General features: G+C 49.2%; 1 protein-coding gene across 2 annotated transcripts; it reads right to left on the reverse strand.

Annotated features, from left to right (window-relative positions):
- Window positions 1-5,174: 5,174 nt before the first annotated feature.
- On the reverse strand, window positions 5,175-15,000 carry OTX2 (orthodenticle homeobox 2). 2 transcript variants are annotated; one of them, XM_032344308.1, is made up of 5 exons: window positions 14,829-15,000; window positions 14,614-14,680; window positions 9,800-10,015; window positions 8,615-8,790; window positions 5,175-6,813 (listed from the first exon to the last, which is right to left on the reverse strand). In XM_032344308.1, the coding sequence occupies exons 3-5, from the start codon at window positions 9,894-9,896 to the stop codon at window positions 6,193-6,195; spliced, it is 894 nt and encodes a 297-aa protein (XP_032200199.1). In that variant the 5' UTR covers window positions 9,897-10,015; window positions 14,614-14,680; window positions 14,829-15,000; the 3' UTR covers window positions 5,175-6,192. The 2 variants fall into 2 exon arrangements, with proteins under 2 accessions (XP_032200199.1, XP_032200200.1); XM_032344309.1 differs by having other exon boundaries at window positions 8,615-8,766; window positions 14,829-14,998.
- Window positions 15,001-16,610: the final 1,610 nt, after the last annotated feature.

The raw sequence follows: 16,610 nt of genomic DNA on the forward strand, positions 1-16,610 counted from the left end.
GGACCTTATGCCTACAGGCAAGCTTTCCCCTCCCCTTTCCCCAAGTCCTCGCGTTTGTTAAATCCGGTTAAATGAAGAACACCGAAGTCTCCCGCTCCGCTGTCGGGAAGTACGCCTCTTCTTAAGAGCGTCGCAGCTAAAATGTGGTTTGGCTGTAAGCTGATAATCAAGGAGCTGTGGTCAGACACCCACTCCAGAGCATCGCTATTCAGGGACCATGTTGTCACACACGACGTCCATTAGGCCCCAGTAATCCGCCATCAACGCGTTTTAGAGCCATTTGAATGTTAAGGAGATTTTTATTAATGGCCCATGAGCCTAAAATGTGACTATTGGTTCTCGGAACAGATTTTAACAACTAGAGGCTGGGATGAGTGGTTTTTCGGGTTTCAGTGTAGCCTCAGGTCCCTGGAGATTCCAGTTGGGAGATTGGGAGCAGGGCCTAAGGGAGAGCGAAAACCCGACTCTAAGGGGGAGCTTTCAGGCCTTTACCTGGGGATCTTAGGGTGGAGGACGGCAGACCCCGCTGCAGAGTGCAGGCAGCTCAAGGGGGTAAAAATCAGCAATGCTAGAAACTGGAATCTTATTTTTAAAGACACCTTGGACTGAAGTGTCTCTTAGTAATGTCAAGTAGACTAAGAAACCCTTAATCCGGAGGCCCCCTTCCCATCACCAGAGTAGGCAAATGAAGACAAGGATACTGGGACAGGGTGGCAGAGGATTCTGATTCTTGGACAGTTTTTTCCTTGTGCTGCTGAAACAGAAGTCAGTTCAAACTTTGGCTGTTTACCATTATATTTGCTGTGGGATTCTTTTTTGTTTTCTTTGTTGTTGTTTTTCTCCACCCCAAATACCATGTTTCCTTCCACTAAGAATTGAAGGTAGAGTGGGGGAGATTAAGGAATAAAAGTGAGTCATAGACCTCATGCTGTTCGACTTTCCCTTTAGGAGAAAAACAAAATTTGAAGTCGACCCTCCCCCCCGTAATAGCCTGGCCTCTCTGGCCCCTGCAGTTATCTTTGACCAAATGGGTTGGATTTGGTAGGGCTCCTTTAATTTGATTTTGCTTATTGTTTGTTTGCAGTCGGGAGCAGGTTGATTTTTAAATATAAAACGCACTGCTTGCAAAAGAGGAAGTCTGATTCCCTTTAGAATGGGGTTGGGGGTGGGGGTGGGGGTGGGATGCCTGCATTGCTTTTGGGAGCTGCTGCATAGTAGAAGGGCTTTCAGAGGCTTGCCTGCTTACTTCTCCTCTTCAGCCACTTCTGCATACAGAAGCTTCCTCCAGCTCTCCCATTGGGTTCTATTTCCTTCGAATTGTCTACATCAGAAAAACTGCCCTTTCCAAATAGTGCCTAAATTTTGTTTTAATCAGGTTAAAAACAAAAATAGGTATGATTTCAAGGCCTCCTATTGCTATTTACAGGCAGTTAGGAAGAGATGCTCCAAGCAATCCTATACAATGTGTCTCAATACACCAGAGCACTATGGTTTCACATGTAATGTTAATTCTGTCCGAGACAAATCCCATAATCTGTGCAGTTTCAGAGCCTAATACTGAAAGACATCAGGGTGGGTTTTGTTTGGGGTTTTGCTCTCTCCATCCCAGGGTCTCCCTGTCTTTCCTGTTGTCCTAACCCAAGGGCTCAAATGGGGCAGCTGGGGAACCAGGTTTTATGAGGGCTAGCTGCGCTTACAGGACGCTGCCAGTTTAGCTGAGAAAAACAGAGGTGTGCTGAAGGCACTGGGCACAGATCTGGGCATGCAGATGCGTTGACTGGTGACTGGACGCTTTTGTGGTAGGAAAGGGAAGAGTTGTCCTTTCTAAAGGTTTGGAAGGAAGACAGGAAGCCGACTGAGGTCGTGGCTGCCCCGACCCTGCAGTCTTTCCATATTGGTTGTTTTGTACGAGGTCAGCTTCCGTTTGTGTGAGATGCGCCCGACTCTTGCCTGACTCCTTTGTTTTTCTCTTTTGCATGATTAAAACATGTCTCTGTATGCAGTAAACCACCACCTAACACTGGCACGCCGGGTTTTGGGTTACAGCTTTGTCGGGGTACAACACCGAGGTTTTCACCGCGTGTTAGAAGCGGGTTCAAACTTGTATTGTGCATGGCGGGTCTGGCTACCCGATCATCCCCCACTTCTGGTTAAGTGGGGGCGGGCACAGACTGCGGCCCCCGCCCTGCAGGTAGCCGGAATGGACGGCCTGGCGCTGTCCAGGACGCAGAAGGCACCGCTTCCCCATTCCAAATCCGGCCTCCAGCTTTGGGGCGGTGGAGTGCTGCGCCCTTGTCCAAAAAGGAAAAGACAGGGCACTCGATTAAAAAACGAAGTGTAGAGGGGGTAGAAGAAAAAGCTTGAGTCAAAGGTATGAGGGCCGCTTCTGAAAGCCTCAGCTCAGAGCCAGGGACCCCAAGGAAGGGCGGAACACCCAAACACAACTTACCCAGACCCGCTAAAGCACCTGGCTTTCCTGGGAGACCTCCGAGGGCCCTAGGCAGGCCCAGCTGGACTCCCTGTCGGCGCCACGGCTGCCCTGCGGCGTGAGCCCCCGCTGTGGCGGAGGCGGCGGCCTCCCCCTCGCTGCTGGGAGGAGACCCAGTCGTCTGCGGCGCTTCCTCCCGGGAGACAAGGAAAGCCAGAGGCCGTAGGCCCCCTCTCCCGGACCCTGCTTTCCTTGGGCCTCGGCTTTCGTTCTCTCCAGCCAGGGAGCTCGCCTCCCGGCCGGACCACACACACACTTGACCCCCAACCCCCAGACTCGGCCGGCCGCGATGTCAACCGGGCTCTAGGCTCCCCCCACGCCCGCGGCTGACCCTGAAGCCAGACGAAGGGGCTCGAGGAGGCCGCGCTCTCCCCGCTGGCAGCGCGCAGGACCCGTAGCGGCGCCCTCAGCCCTGCCCGCGCGGCGGGATCCCGCGAGGCCTGAAGACCAGGCCGGGTGGGGCGGGCCGCGGCTCCGCGGAGGTCCTGGGTTCAGACCCGAGCCCGAGGCCGACCAACTGGAAGGAGGGAGAGAGAGTCTCCTGTCGCCCCAGCCAGGCCCGCAGGGCCACGAGTGGGGTCGGAGGATGGCTGCCATCAGCCTGGAGAACTGACTTGGGCCTCTGCCCCAACTCGGCCTCCAAGGTCACGGATGCTAGTACTTTCCCCGGCTAACTCGGATGGGCAGGCGAGATTTGGAAAAATACCGCTCTGAAAGATCGCCGTGGATTCGGCAGAGAGCCCGAGCCGCTCTCCTGCGCCACCACTGCCCACACCTTGGCGCTCAGTTCCGCAGTCCCTCCCGGAGCCTCCCGGGGTCCTCCGCCTCTCAGCGTCCAGGCGGTGCCGCACTCAGAGTGGGGACACACGGAGAAAGGGTGCGATTAAAGGAACCGAGTGGGAGAGCAGTTAACGAAACTATTATCTAGAACTCGTACATTTCGATAGCCGAACTTGACTTGATTGAATTTCTCTTATCTGTGAAGCTTAGAAACATTCCCAAGGTGAAATAACAGGACCAAGAATCTTGGTGCGTTAAGATAAAGGTTTGGGCCAACAGATCTTTGTGAGTCAGACTACCCCACCTGACCTCCGTCCCCCCAAGCGAAGATTCTGTTGCCGGTTCAGGTCATTCCTTAATTGCCAAATGCAGCTGAAGTCGCTCCCTGACGCCTTCGGAGGGTGACGTCATTTCAGTACAAGTACCTAAAGGCCGGGCTTAACTTTATTAAACCGGGTCTGGACCAGGAGTGGTGCTTGGACGTCTTTAAGCCAGCGCTAGCTTCCCCGCCCCCTTCCCCTCCCTCTGTTGCCTGCGGTCAGGGAGAATTCATTTCTACTTTCCCGTCAATTCAAAGGGATTTAACTCCGTGCTCTGTTATGCGAAGTTGTGCAAAGGTGATGGAAAAATTAGTTTCAGAGGGTCCTCAACGCCTTTTTCTGACCTCCGTTTTCATAGCATCGGGAGAGAAACCAAACTGCATTATTTGCTGAGCAGTCCCATGTTTGTCATTATATTTAACGAAGGGGGGGGGGTTGTCTTTACTGATCCTTTGTGGGGCATTCTGAAAACTGAAAGCAGTGTGAGAAATTACTTTGTATCTGCTTTACTGTTGCTTGAGAAGAGCTGGGGGAGCATGAGCCCCAGAAGATGAACAAGGTAAAACAAAGAGTCTCTCTGGGGCTTCAGTTTCCTTTTGGTGTAGACTACCGTAGGACTGTTCTCAGTTGGTGCTGGAAATCTTGCCATCAAGTTTTGCGTCAGCTGCTGGTTGTAAACTACTACTGCATTTCCTTCAGCAGTAAAACAAAACCAATTTACTTATTAGGCAAGATGATGTAGGGTCAAGAGAGCATGCACAGTCAGGGACAGAAAAATTAGCCAGAAAACAAAATGGTTGCAACTGCTAAAGTTCATTTAAAAAAGTTACAATCAAGAGTCATTTAATTCTGGTCAAACTCAAGAGCATAGAGTTTAAAATAAAATTAAGTATTTGCTTTTACCTGAGGAGCACCATGACCATTGGCTCATTTGCCTTTTCTGGTGATTGGTATACCGAATGCAGGTAGAACTGAAAACAGACCTTCCCCCCACCCCCTCAGCACTTTCTTTAAACAAAACAAAAACAAAACTGACCAGGATGCCTTATGTTCAACTACTAAAATTATAGGTTTTAAAACTTTTCTGAAACTCTTTTGTTCAGAAATCATTTCTGCCTGAATTGCTTTCAGATTCTGATTACATTCCCTCATGTTTACCTCAGATTTTTTTGAAAGTTAAAAAAAGAAATCCCCTTCATCAAACGAGAGTAAAAACAAGGAATTCTTGTCATTCCCATTTTCTCTGAAGTACTAGAGTTCTTCCCTTCTCACTTAAAAAAAAAAATTGATCTATGTTAAAACCTATCAGTAAAGTGCCCAAGAAATCATTATGGTATGCAGCCGGGAGGGAAAAGCAGAAGAGCAAGAGCCTAATGACTATTGGGCTCTCTGGGTTCTATTTCAGAGCAGTGCTGATGGAAATCACAAGAAGGTTTAGGTACCACAGTCACTCATCCCTAGTACATCCACAGATAACACCAAAAATGCTTTTTAAATAAAGTTTGCTAATTTCCTCTCGGAGGTAAATAAATGTGGGCTTCTCATCCATAAAGAGTGGTATAAAATTAAACTGGACCCAGTGTTGTGCTAGAACCATTTTAATATAATTATACATATCTGCCAAATCCAGGAAGAAAAGGTTTATGCATATATAACTTTTCCAGTTAACATCTGCAAGCATAAACGACAATGATCTCAGTTTATAAATTCATCAGGGTCAGAGCAATTGACCAATGTCTCTTTACTGCTAGGCTTACCAACAGTAAATTACAGATGAATTAGTGTCCTTTTGTTTCTCTTCTCTCACTCTCCTTGTCCAGAGACATTTTTGTTGTCAAGTTTCAGTGCAGCTCACCTCCAGCCAAAGGTAATCTTTTTGATAAGTACTCAGTTGCTCTGAATTTGCTTATAATTATAACCTATTTAATCACAGAAGAACCCCTGCAGAGGTGGAGTTCAAGGTTGCATACAATAACAGGAGATCACAGTTTTGAAGTCTAGCACAGATTAAAAACCACAGATGTACCATTTATATAAGACACACACTGATTGTCTCTTAAACTACATATTGACTCCTTATGAACATTATTTTTAAATAAAGTAGTGCATCTAGGACAATCAGTCGCACAATTCACACAGCCCTGAAAAGTTTTTCAGTGCCAACTACCAGTTGGTCATGAAACGTGAGTGAGCTTGAGACACTGTCCATTCCTAAGATTCAACCACGGATTGGCTAAAACATTGGAACACCTCTGCTTAAGAAGGCTATGTCCTGCCTTCCTTGCCCTCACAATTTAGTTTTGTTTATTTTTGGTGGTGTTTGGTTGCACATGGCTAGAATGCTTTTGATCACTTTGCAAATCAGGAAAACCAATGATCTAAAACTATGACAGGATCTTAAGTAGACTGGTTTGTCCATTTCAGGTTGCTGGTTGGTAGGCCCCTCTAAGGCCCTTCATTTTTCCTTCTATGCCTCCCGGAACATTGATCAGAAGATGAGTCTGAGCATCATCCCATCTAACTCTTTTAACCAATGCCTGGCTAAAACTGGAATGTCCAGCCCAGTATATTTAAAAATCACCCACAAAGAGGTTCTACAGATCTTCACAAAACCTGGAATTTCCATGAGGATGTCTGATCTTTATAATCCAAGCAGTCAGCATTGAAGTTAAGCTTCCAGGAGGCAGTTTGGTCCTTATAATCCAAGCAATCAGTGGTTGAGTTAAAACCCAAGCTTGAAGCTCCATATCCCTGGGTGGAAAGAGAAGCTGGGGACTGATTGAGATGGCTGGTGACTGCATTGGTACCCATGGGGCTGAGTGTGGCCCCTGGTCCAGGAAGCTGGTGATGCATTGGGGTCAAGTAAGATCCACAGTCCATGCCCCCAAAGTAGGAAGTTGAGCCAGCATATCCTTGACTATAACCTGAAGCCTGAGTATAGGTCATGGGATAAGACCTCTGCATGCAGGAAGAGGAGGTGGACAAGGGATCTGACAGTGGGGAGATGGAAGCTGGGCTCCAGATAGACACAGGAGCACTGCTGCTGGAAATGGCCGGGACTGAGGTGCTAGAGGGGGGAGTGAACTGGCCACTTGTTCCACTCTCTGAACTCACTTCACGAGCTGGTGATGTCTTCTTTTTTGCAGGTCTCACTTTGTTTTGACCTCCATTCTGTTGTTGCTGCTGCTGTTGGCGGCACTTAGCTCTCCGATTCTTAAACCACACCTTGAAAGGGAAAGAAATTTCTTTAAGGTGGTTTCAATAAGGACAAGAGTGGTTCCCAGATTACAGGATGAGCTAAGCACACAATCTGTCCTGCCACTGGAAACCCATGATATGATACTTTTTATATATATCCCTGGAATTATACGAAAATGGGGAAGCTCTGTCTAAAAGCACTTCATTCCTAGCCCAGAATAATAAATCCTATGGCTAAACATGCTCCTTCTCATTTTCCTATCTCGTATTTCACTTCAAATACACACATACACATAGATCCAGTGGTACTGTGGAACACTCTTATGGGGGAATAAAATGTATCTGTGTCTTTCTTTCGGAGGGAAACACAAAAGAGGTGAGAGAAAAAGATTCTGTTGTCACTATCCAAAAGGAACAGCCTTATAGTCTATCTTCCAGGGAATAACTGCTAATCACACTCTACCTTTTTCTCTCTCCTTGAAAGACTCACAAAAGAAAGCTCCAAGGAGAAGTGATCCTGTTGAAAAAGGAGGTCTGAAAGGCACTATTTGCTGCACTCTTTATGGTAAGTGGAATGACTTGTATATAGTCTGCTGGGAGCTTGAGGATAGACTTCTCTGCTCAAGTCTGACACTGGAGTCTCTGCCTTCAGCACACGGGATTCAGTTTCCCGTACTATGTTCACTGGCTTGTCAATTTAAGCCTCTGACTGCAACTCTGAAGATTCTCATTACCCACCCTGTTCATGTTCTGCCATGAAGGAGCCGTGTTTGGTGTGTGTGTGGGGGGGGGCCTATCAAAGAAACTGCCACCCTTTCCTGAGAGAAACCACAGATATTTTCCGAGCAACAGGTCCTTAGCAGTCTTCTTGAGTGGGGTCAACATATGGGAGTGTTAACTGGGCTACCAAGGCTGAGCCTACCACCCACCCAGAGCCTTTTATTTTCTTTCAGTGAAGACCTGAGTTCAAGCTTCACAAATGCTAAAACTTCTCCCATCTTACTTTGAAAAGTCTTTTTCCTGGTTTGCAGTTCACACTGATACGTCCTAGCTGAAGTGGAGTCTCGGGGATGTGTGTATGTTCAGGGGCTGAACATTTCTTTACAGAGAACTCTATATGGTGCTTGCATTTCAGAAAAGTTGGAGATTCCTTTTCCCTCTCCAGCCTCAGGTCAAGTTAAAGGAGGTGGGGGAGTGTCAATGAGGATATTGAATTGGTATTTTATCTGCTAAATGGGTCAGAGCTAACAAATTCTGTTCAATCACTAAAAAGTTAAATAAGACACTTTTATTGTGTAATTTCTTTGGTAAGAGCACCAGGGGCTTCCACAGCCTGGCCTTACCGTACCCAACTGACATGTGACCTTGAGTAAGTCATTTATTCCATTTCTTTAACCTGTAAAAATACTGTGACTATCCAGGAGCTAAGCTTCTTTCACCCCTACAAGTAGATGAAAATGGGGTAGGATTTCCACGTGGGGGAAAAGGAAGTATTAAAATATTAAGTAACTGTCCTTGAAATCTTCTCCCGGCTGAGTACCCAAGAGCTCTAGAATTGTGCTTTATTACTGCAGCTAAATCATTGTCTTACCTTACAGCCAGAAGGCTGTCGCTTCTAAGATTGGGTGGGCGTTGGCGGGAGGGGTGTAGTAATCAGGCACGTGAAGGGGCCTTAGAAGAGTTTACTGGCCTCCAGTGGAGCGCTCAGTTTCAAGCCTTCCTTTGGTCCTCTTTAAGACCTGGGACTCTCCTGGGTCCTCAACATACACCGTGCTTAGGGGAGGGGTGGCACAGTCAGGAAGAATGGTTCTATCTACGTCTGCCCTACCTGCACCCTGGACTCGGGCAAGTTGATTTTCAGCGCCACCTCCTCCCGCATGAAGATGTCTGGGTACCGGGTCTTAGCAAATAGAGCTTCCAGCACGTCTAGCTGCGCCCGGGTGAACGTCGTCCTCTCCCGGCGCTGTTTCCGGGGAGTGGCTGCGGGACAAGAAGCCCAGGGCCCTTTAGGGTGGGGGAGCAGTTTCTCAGTCATAGGGGTCTCTGCGGGTACTCCCCCGACCCCCCAGTCCCCCAGTCCCAGCACGTCCCTCGTCCTCCCAGCCAGGCAATCCGGAGCCTAGCAGTGTCCCCCCACCCCCACCCCGCCTTGGCTAGGCTAGGCTCTTCCAGCAAACACTGGATAGCAAGACACACACTATGCCCCCCCTTCCAGGGGAGAACCCCCCTCCACCTGACGTTGGAGACTGCTCCAGCCAGAGTGGCTTTTCCACAGATAAGACATCAAATAAAAGAAAGACAAAATCCAACGCCCCCCAATGAACCCCTAAACCAAAACACACAAACAAAAATCCATTCTGTGAAGTCAGAGGATCCCCGAGGACCGCAGTTCGGATTAATGGGGCTTTTTAAGACTCCAAGGGCCTTTGTTCCTCCATCTTTAAAATGGGGGCATATTTAAAACTTCTACGGGGATTTAAAAAAACAAAACAAACCAAAAAACTAAACAAAACCCCCCTGATCTGATTGGAAAGGAAAGCACCCATATCCAGGGTAAATCACACCTCTAGGGATTACAGGCAAAAGGCCTGGGGATCAGAGAGGAAGCCCAGGCGTGGTGGGGAGAATTTACGAGGAGAGACCCAGCTTCTCCAGAGGGCACTTCTGAAGAACTAGGCGTTGAGATATGGGTGGAGGGAGTGACCTTCCGTCCCCCCATCCCCTCAATGCAGTGTGTCCCCCAAGTACTCCAATGAAGAGTAACGCATTGTGAGTTTCTTCAAGTGTTGCGGCATCCACCTATTCCCTCCAGCCCCTAGTCTTCCCTCCGGCCGGTAAATGCCCTGTGGCTCTGAGCTGCTTCTTAGAAGGAAAACCCAGTGGGGACACCACACTTGGAGCTGGAGGGGGGCAGCATGACTATCAGCCCCAGTGCTCCGAGGGAAAAGGTGTCACATCCCCGTGGGGCGGGCGCGGGGAAAGGCAGAGCAAGAGTACCGCAAGGCTCACTTACCCGGGTAGCCCACTGAAGGGTGCAGCAAGTCCATGCCCGAAGTGGTCAGACTCAGCCCATTGACTGCGTAAGGCGGTTGCTTAAGATAAGACATCATGCTAAGGTTGTTTGGAGGTGCAAAATCAGCCCAAATCGGGGGGACCCAGCCAGAAGGTCTCGCTTCGCCAAGAGTGGACAGATTCAGGATCCTTGGTGTGTGGGTTGGGAGCAGTTGAACTATGGACAAAGCAAACAAACAAACAGAGGTGCTGGTTTACTGCTTCGCAGGCGGCAGCTCTTCCACGTTCCACCACTAACTTAAAAAAAAACCCTGGGCTAGGCAAGGTAGAGGCTTTTAAAGGACTTGCAACCCACCCCCACCCCTACCCCCACCCCCAGCTGCTCTGGAACTAGAGGGGATGGAGAGAGACCAGATAAACCTGTCTTCCCCACCCCCACCCTAAACTTTAAAAAAAAAAAAAAAGTACCAGAAGAAAGCAATTACAATCTGCCTTCCCCGTAGAACAAAACCCCACGCCTTCAAATGCACACATTGCATTCCTATCCCTACATTTGCATAGGACTCATTGGCTGGCACTAGCTAATTGTCTCAAACAAAACTTGATTGGGGCCATTTGCAGAGACAAAGAACTCTTTGGCTAAATAAATAATGCTGATAACAAAGCCCATTGGTGAGAAACAAAGAAACAATTCAAGAAATCTACCTCTCCCCAGACTGTTGCCTTTCCAAGGCAAATTTTAATTACCTTAGCTTTTTACCACTTTTAACTGCTGTGAACCTAAAATGTCAGTGCATTTAACATCTAAAATACCAACTTGCTAATCGACAAACTTGAGAAAACTGCTCAATCGCTATTACTTCACATTTGAAGTCATTTCCAGTAATCATTTTCACCTAATTAGTAGTCTGGGTAATTAGATTTTGAGGTAAGTAACAGATTTATTAAGGTTTTGGAGGACCTTGATTATGTGTCTAAAGAACTAAAGCTAAACAAACATGTATTTAACTTTTAATCGACACCCATCAAATATTTAAACATACTGCAAAAAAAAGTCTTAAAGATTGGCACGAGGTTTGCTAGAAATTCTGAAGTTAGAATCCCACCAATCAGATAATGACAGGCCCCCACATTTGCAAGTAGAAAGGGTGTGCATTTGTAGTGCAAGCCGCTTCCATGTTGATTTTGATGTCGTGGAGGCTGCAGATCCTGCGGGAGGCAAATTTTCAGGCATTTGGGTCCTCAGCAACTAGAGCAGAGTTTCTTGTTAATTCCGGCTGCTTTTTGCACATTTTAGTTTTGAAGAAAGTAGATACACAAACACCCAAAGTTGTGAAACTAATAGAATTTCTCCCTACCTTTCAAGCTTCCTACAATCCTATAAGAAAAAGAGCTCAGAGAGGCAAAAGAAAGGAAGAAAAAGAAAAGTTATTTACTTTCTTCAGCTGAGTGTTTCTCACTGCTCCAAGCAAAGGGATCCAAAATGGATGTTAATATGGGCTGGCAGTTTACAAGTCTGGCTTTTATTTGCCTTAGAAATGGCACTTATCCTGCAAGGATCTCTACTTTGCAACTTTGACACTATGAAAGATTGCTTCAAAATGGCGGATACAAGATTAGAAGTTCCTTCTTACTTTGACAAAGGTCCTACTGAGTTTTCAGGATTGGATTTTCATATTTACATTGCTTTAGAAATCAAGACACAAAATTCCACAAATGGAACTCAGTTATTGCCACTTCTTCCTGATTTAAAGTCATAGCACAAAAATCATGCTTTTCCACCCCAGATCTAAATCAGTGTAATTTTATAAATACCCTTCTCGGAGGAATTTGGACTGTCTCATCAATAAAACTAATTTAGTTGCTTCTATAACAAAGACTCGCTATTTTCTGCTCTCTTTTCAAGATATATTCAGATGCTGTAGAAATAATATTGCTTTAAAATACAGTCACTTTATTTATCTAAATAGCCTATAAGCTGGAGTTCTCTTGTGTTTGATACAGTATGTTGGAAAAGTTATGAAGTACTATAGAAAAAAACTAAAACCATAGCACATGCACACATGAGAACTACCAAATTGTTCTTACATGCAGAGCTCTCACCCAGTTCGAAAGTCTGATTCAGAAAGTGGCACATTCCAATATAAACAGCAGTAAGGGATAGAAAACACCAGGCAAAGGGCCTTCTTGGAGCGCCTTTGCCCTTGCCATCGCAAAAATCAGTAAAATTTAGGGATAAACTGTCTCTGCATTTACTACTGTATGCATCTTCAAAAGAACAGGAAAAGTACCCCCAAACAAAACTACTAAGTCCTCTCGGCAGCAGGTCTAGGTATGCATTCACCGAAGAAGCGGCCACAGGCCCTTCCATCTAACTTCCAAAGTCCCCAAAGAACACCTTTCTCCCTTTCTCTCTAAGCCGAGCCCAGAAGGGCAAACAGAAATACCCTTTCAAAAATAAAAGCTTCACTCTGATTGCTCCTGAGGTGGCCGCTGGAGAACTCCTACCTACGGGAGCGGGTGACGGTCGCTGTGCGAGTCCCCGCAGCTGGTGGGCGCCCGCACCTCCGGGCGCGAGTGCCTGGGTCCGGCGTCCCTGCCCGGCAGCCCCGCAGTCCTGGCGCCCCAGGTCCGGCTCCACTGCCCGCCCCGGCCCGCGCCGCCTTATATCTAACGGTCAATTCGTGCAATCTGTCGCTCTTCCCCCCTCCCCCGCATCTCCCCCCGTGTGTGTGTGTGTGTGTGTGTGTGTGTGTGTGTGTGGTTTTTTTTTTTTTCTTCCAAGGAGCCCATCTACCAGTTGCTGTGTCCTCGCTCAATAATAATTACCTCGTCCAAGAATTAATTATAATAAATGTTTTCTTGATAAACTAACGAGATAATCCGAGGGGCACACGTCCCTTAATTACAGGCCGCCGTGCTCAGCTCTGCTTCTCGTCCGGGCTGATTAATTTTCTGCATGATGGAAAAGAAACAAAACTACGCGGACTGGCGACTGGCCTGTGGCTCGGAAGACAGCGAAGAGCGCGAGGAGGGAAAGAATGAGGAGAGATGTGGGCACCGCGGAAACCGCCGGCGCGGGCCTCCCTCTCAGGCGAACTCCAGTGAAAGTTTCTGGCCTCAGGGAATCGAACAGCGCTGCCACCCGCGAGGGGGGGAGGAAGAAACGTGCCAAAAGGGTTGGCCTTGGCTATTAATTATGGTGAGGAAAAAGCCCCAGTGTTAGCGCTTTGAGGAGAGGTCTGGGTGTCTACCTTCCTTTGGGGGGAGGAGTTTCCTCTCCAACTCGTCCCCTGTGCTAATAACTTTTGGTGCCTGGAAGAAGTCCCCAAGTGAGCGGGACAAATCCTGACCCCGAAAGCTCGAGGATGGAGGGGAGGATTTCCAGGAGCGACTTCCCCCGTCCCCTCCCCAAGTCATCCACCACTCCAGGGTCGACGCAGCTCGGCCTTCTGTCCCACACCCCACTTCTGTCTGAAACGGAGGAAAAAGCCAACGCGGTGAAGTTCTGAGGGGGAACTTGGACTTCAAAAAATGTGTTCTGAAATCGGACTGTGTGATTTCAAGAGCCACTTGAACGCATCAACACGGAGACTTCTTTGGAGTTGGCGGCGTGACACGTCGCAGAGGCAGGTTGCTAGCGGAGACCTGATGGTACTCCCCGGGCGGACCGAGAACGGAGGCTGGGCCTCAAGGCACCCCTGGACCTCGGCCCGGCCGGGTCCGGCCCCACGACACCCGGTTGTCCCCGAGTCCGGGAGGGGAGCGCGCGGGCGCGCACGCAGGCCCTAGCTCTGCCCAGGGTCCAGAACCGCCGAGGGGCCGCCTTCCCCAGTGTAAGGATTCCCGCCCCGTCCCCGCCGCGGCCTCGGGCGGAGCAGGGGCCACTCACCAACAATTCAGCCAGCCCCAGGTGCTCGCGGAGGGCTGCACAGGGCGGGTTCGGAACTTCCCGGGCTAAATCACATAGCAAAACGACTCTCCTGCTTTTGCACGGCCTGGCGACCCGAGACTGGGACCACGACAACCGGGGATGGGGGAGTTACTGCACTCCCAAGCTTATTTTGGGGGGCGGGGAGGAAAGTGATGACCAAAATAAAAGGAGACCTAGTGCTCATTGCAAGAGGCCGAGAACGAAGGGGGAATCTTGGTGAGCTGCTCTTGGCTCTGGGGAAAGGGGACCGGAAAAAGAGAGGCGAGTGCCGGGCGGAGGAGCTCCCGGCAGCTCCACGCCTCCTCGGTTATCCGCTCGGGTTTCCTCTCACGTTCACTAGGGACAAGCAGGGGGCTCGAGCTGCGACCGTCCTCACTCTCAGATCCGAGAGCGAGTGGGGCTCGGGGCACGCCGGCCCTAGAAGACGGCTGTCTTATCATCATCATTATTATCATCCATCCATCTAGCTACATCTGCATCTTTTTGTCTGTGACTCTGAAAATGTCCTTGAGATCAGTGCAAATGACCCAACCACATCTGAGGGCCCAAACGCAAAATAGCAGGGAGAAATGGGCGTTGACATAAAACAAAACCACAAACAAAACCCGGCCCAAACACCCGACATTAGCCTCTCAGGGTTTCCACGACGTTTGGCGGAAGCGGCGACCCCAGGAGCGCGCTGCCTCCCCTCCTCCCACTCCCGCCCTCACCTCCAGATCGTTACTACACCTAAAAAATTTACGATGGATTAAAATACAGCATGCTTCAGAACTCCACGTTCGCGGAAGTGTGTATCAGTCGGTCTATTGGAGGTACCGGGGCGATGGTGGTCAGAGGGGCACATGGGTATAGACAGGCAGACAAGACAGACGGACACTTACCTTACAGCCGCACGGGAAGTTAGAAAAAAATTAAATTATCCTTCAAAATTCCAAATAGCCCGCTATCCTAAAAGAAATCAAGAGCATTGAGTTAGAAAGCTTGCAGTCTTCACCCCTCCATAAAAAGCCAAACAACGAAAAAATATTTTAAAGAATAGAAAATGACGAAAGTAGCTCGAGTTCAAAACACGCGTGGGCCCCTCTGTGATACATACAAAGTAGACGTGATGAGGGCTGCTCTAGCGATTTTTATTTTTAATAACAGTGGAGGCTGAGTTGGAGCTGAGGTCGGTTCCGCTCTCAGGGAGATTTGCTGAGAAAGCGCCTCTCTGGCAACTTTTTGACGCAAACTCTCCAACCAATGGCAGGGAGAGAATGATTGACACATCTAAGCCAGAGGGAAAATAATAAAAACACACAACAGGGGGAGGAAAACAGGCCGCTGCTGCACGGGGGGACGAGCAGGCAACAAATCCAGGCCTCCGACATTACCAGAATGTTCTTGAAAGACACTGGGCTCCGTTAAAATATACATTATGGGCCGGAGCATGTGAACTAATTGTATAATTAAAATGATGGACAGGGAGGCCTCCCTTACCTTTCTTCTCCTTTTCTTCTTTTCCTTCCTTTCCTCCCCCCTCCCCCTTTTTTGTTTTGTTTTGATTTTAGGGAAAGGGAGAAAGGAAACCCATACAATAAGCTGGAAAGATAAAAAATATTTAGGTAAACGCCGTAGAAGAGCCAGGGTGGAGGTAACTGGGTTATCGCATTCAACGCCAGCTATAAGCATGTAGATCAAATGCAAAAAACAAGTCAGGCTGAAGCCTAAAACCACTGCTATGAGGTTTTAACCAGGGTCAGACCACGCTGAGGGCCAGAAAGGGTGAAAAAAGGAGGCCTGGGAGTGAGGTGTGGGCGTGCAGGCAAGAGAAAGACAGATACACAAGTCCAAGAACAAAACTATTTTCAAAAACTCCGTGTCTCTCCCACTCGTTGCGCCCTTCTATATATTCCCTGGTCCCCGAAGCCGGAGACTCGGACTCCTGGTATCCGCGCAGGGGTTTTAGAGTTTGAAGGAACCCAAGACAGGCTGCAAAGAGCACGAGCCGGGAAATCTAACTCCAGGGACGGTTTGGGGAGACAACGGGAGCCAGGTCAGGATTCGGGGATGGAATTGGGGTCTGGCTGGACACCCGGGGAGGGAGCGAACGCAGGAGGCCCGCGCTGGAAACCGTTTCCGCGTTCAAACAAACGCGACTCCATGCCCGCCGGCGGGGCCTGGAGCTAACAGCCCGCGCGGCCGGAGCCGGGGGCTGCGAGCCCGGAGGCGGGAGAGTGGCGGCACCAGGGGACCCGAGCCAGAGAGCGAACACCAGCCTAACTTTAATGCCTGGCACAGAGAGCGGGGCCCGACAGCTTTCAAACTGATCTGAGTCCCTAGAAAAGCAGAAGCAGATTGGGCGGGGATGGGGGAGGCACAGGAGGACCGGCTGAGGGTGTGTGAGTGGTGGTGGTGGGGGGGGGGGGGGAGCAGAAGAAATTTCTTCCCTCACAACTTCCAATGCCGGAGAAGAAAAATAAAATCTCTTTCTAAACACCCTACCTCTTCCACCACCGCCACCACCACCACCACCACCACGACCACGGCAAGTGGGCCCAAAGAAACAGCTCGCTGCCTTTAATTTGGGGACCTATGTTAATGAAGTTGGTAATTAATTCGTCGCTTTGTTGTCGGTTCTTATACTGTATGTGTAATCAAATGTGGCCGTCCTTGGGATTTACAGCAATTAACGAATTACGGGAGTGCGCACGAGGCAGCGAGCGCTCGGCAGCCCGGCTGGGCTCTGGCTCCGGCTCGGCCTGGGGCTGGGCACTCGGCGGCCGAGGCCAGCCTCGCAGGTGTTTCTAGAGCTTTGGGCCCCCGCGTCCCAGCGAGACCCCGAGAGGCCCAGGGTCTGCCCAGCAACTCCCGAGCCCTCAACGCCCGCTCCAGTCCG

The sequence above is a fragment of the Mustela erminea genome, chromosome 5 (assembly GCF_009829155.1).
Source record: "Mustela erminea isolate mMusErm1 chromosome 5, mMusErm1.Pri, whole genome shotgun sequence".
Lineage (NCBI taxonomy): Eukaryota > Metazoa > Chordata > Mammalia > Carnivora > Mustelidae > Mustela > Mustela erminea.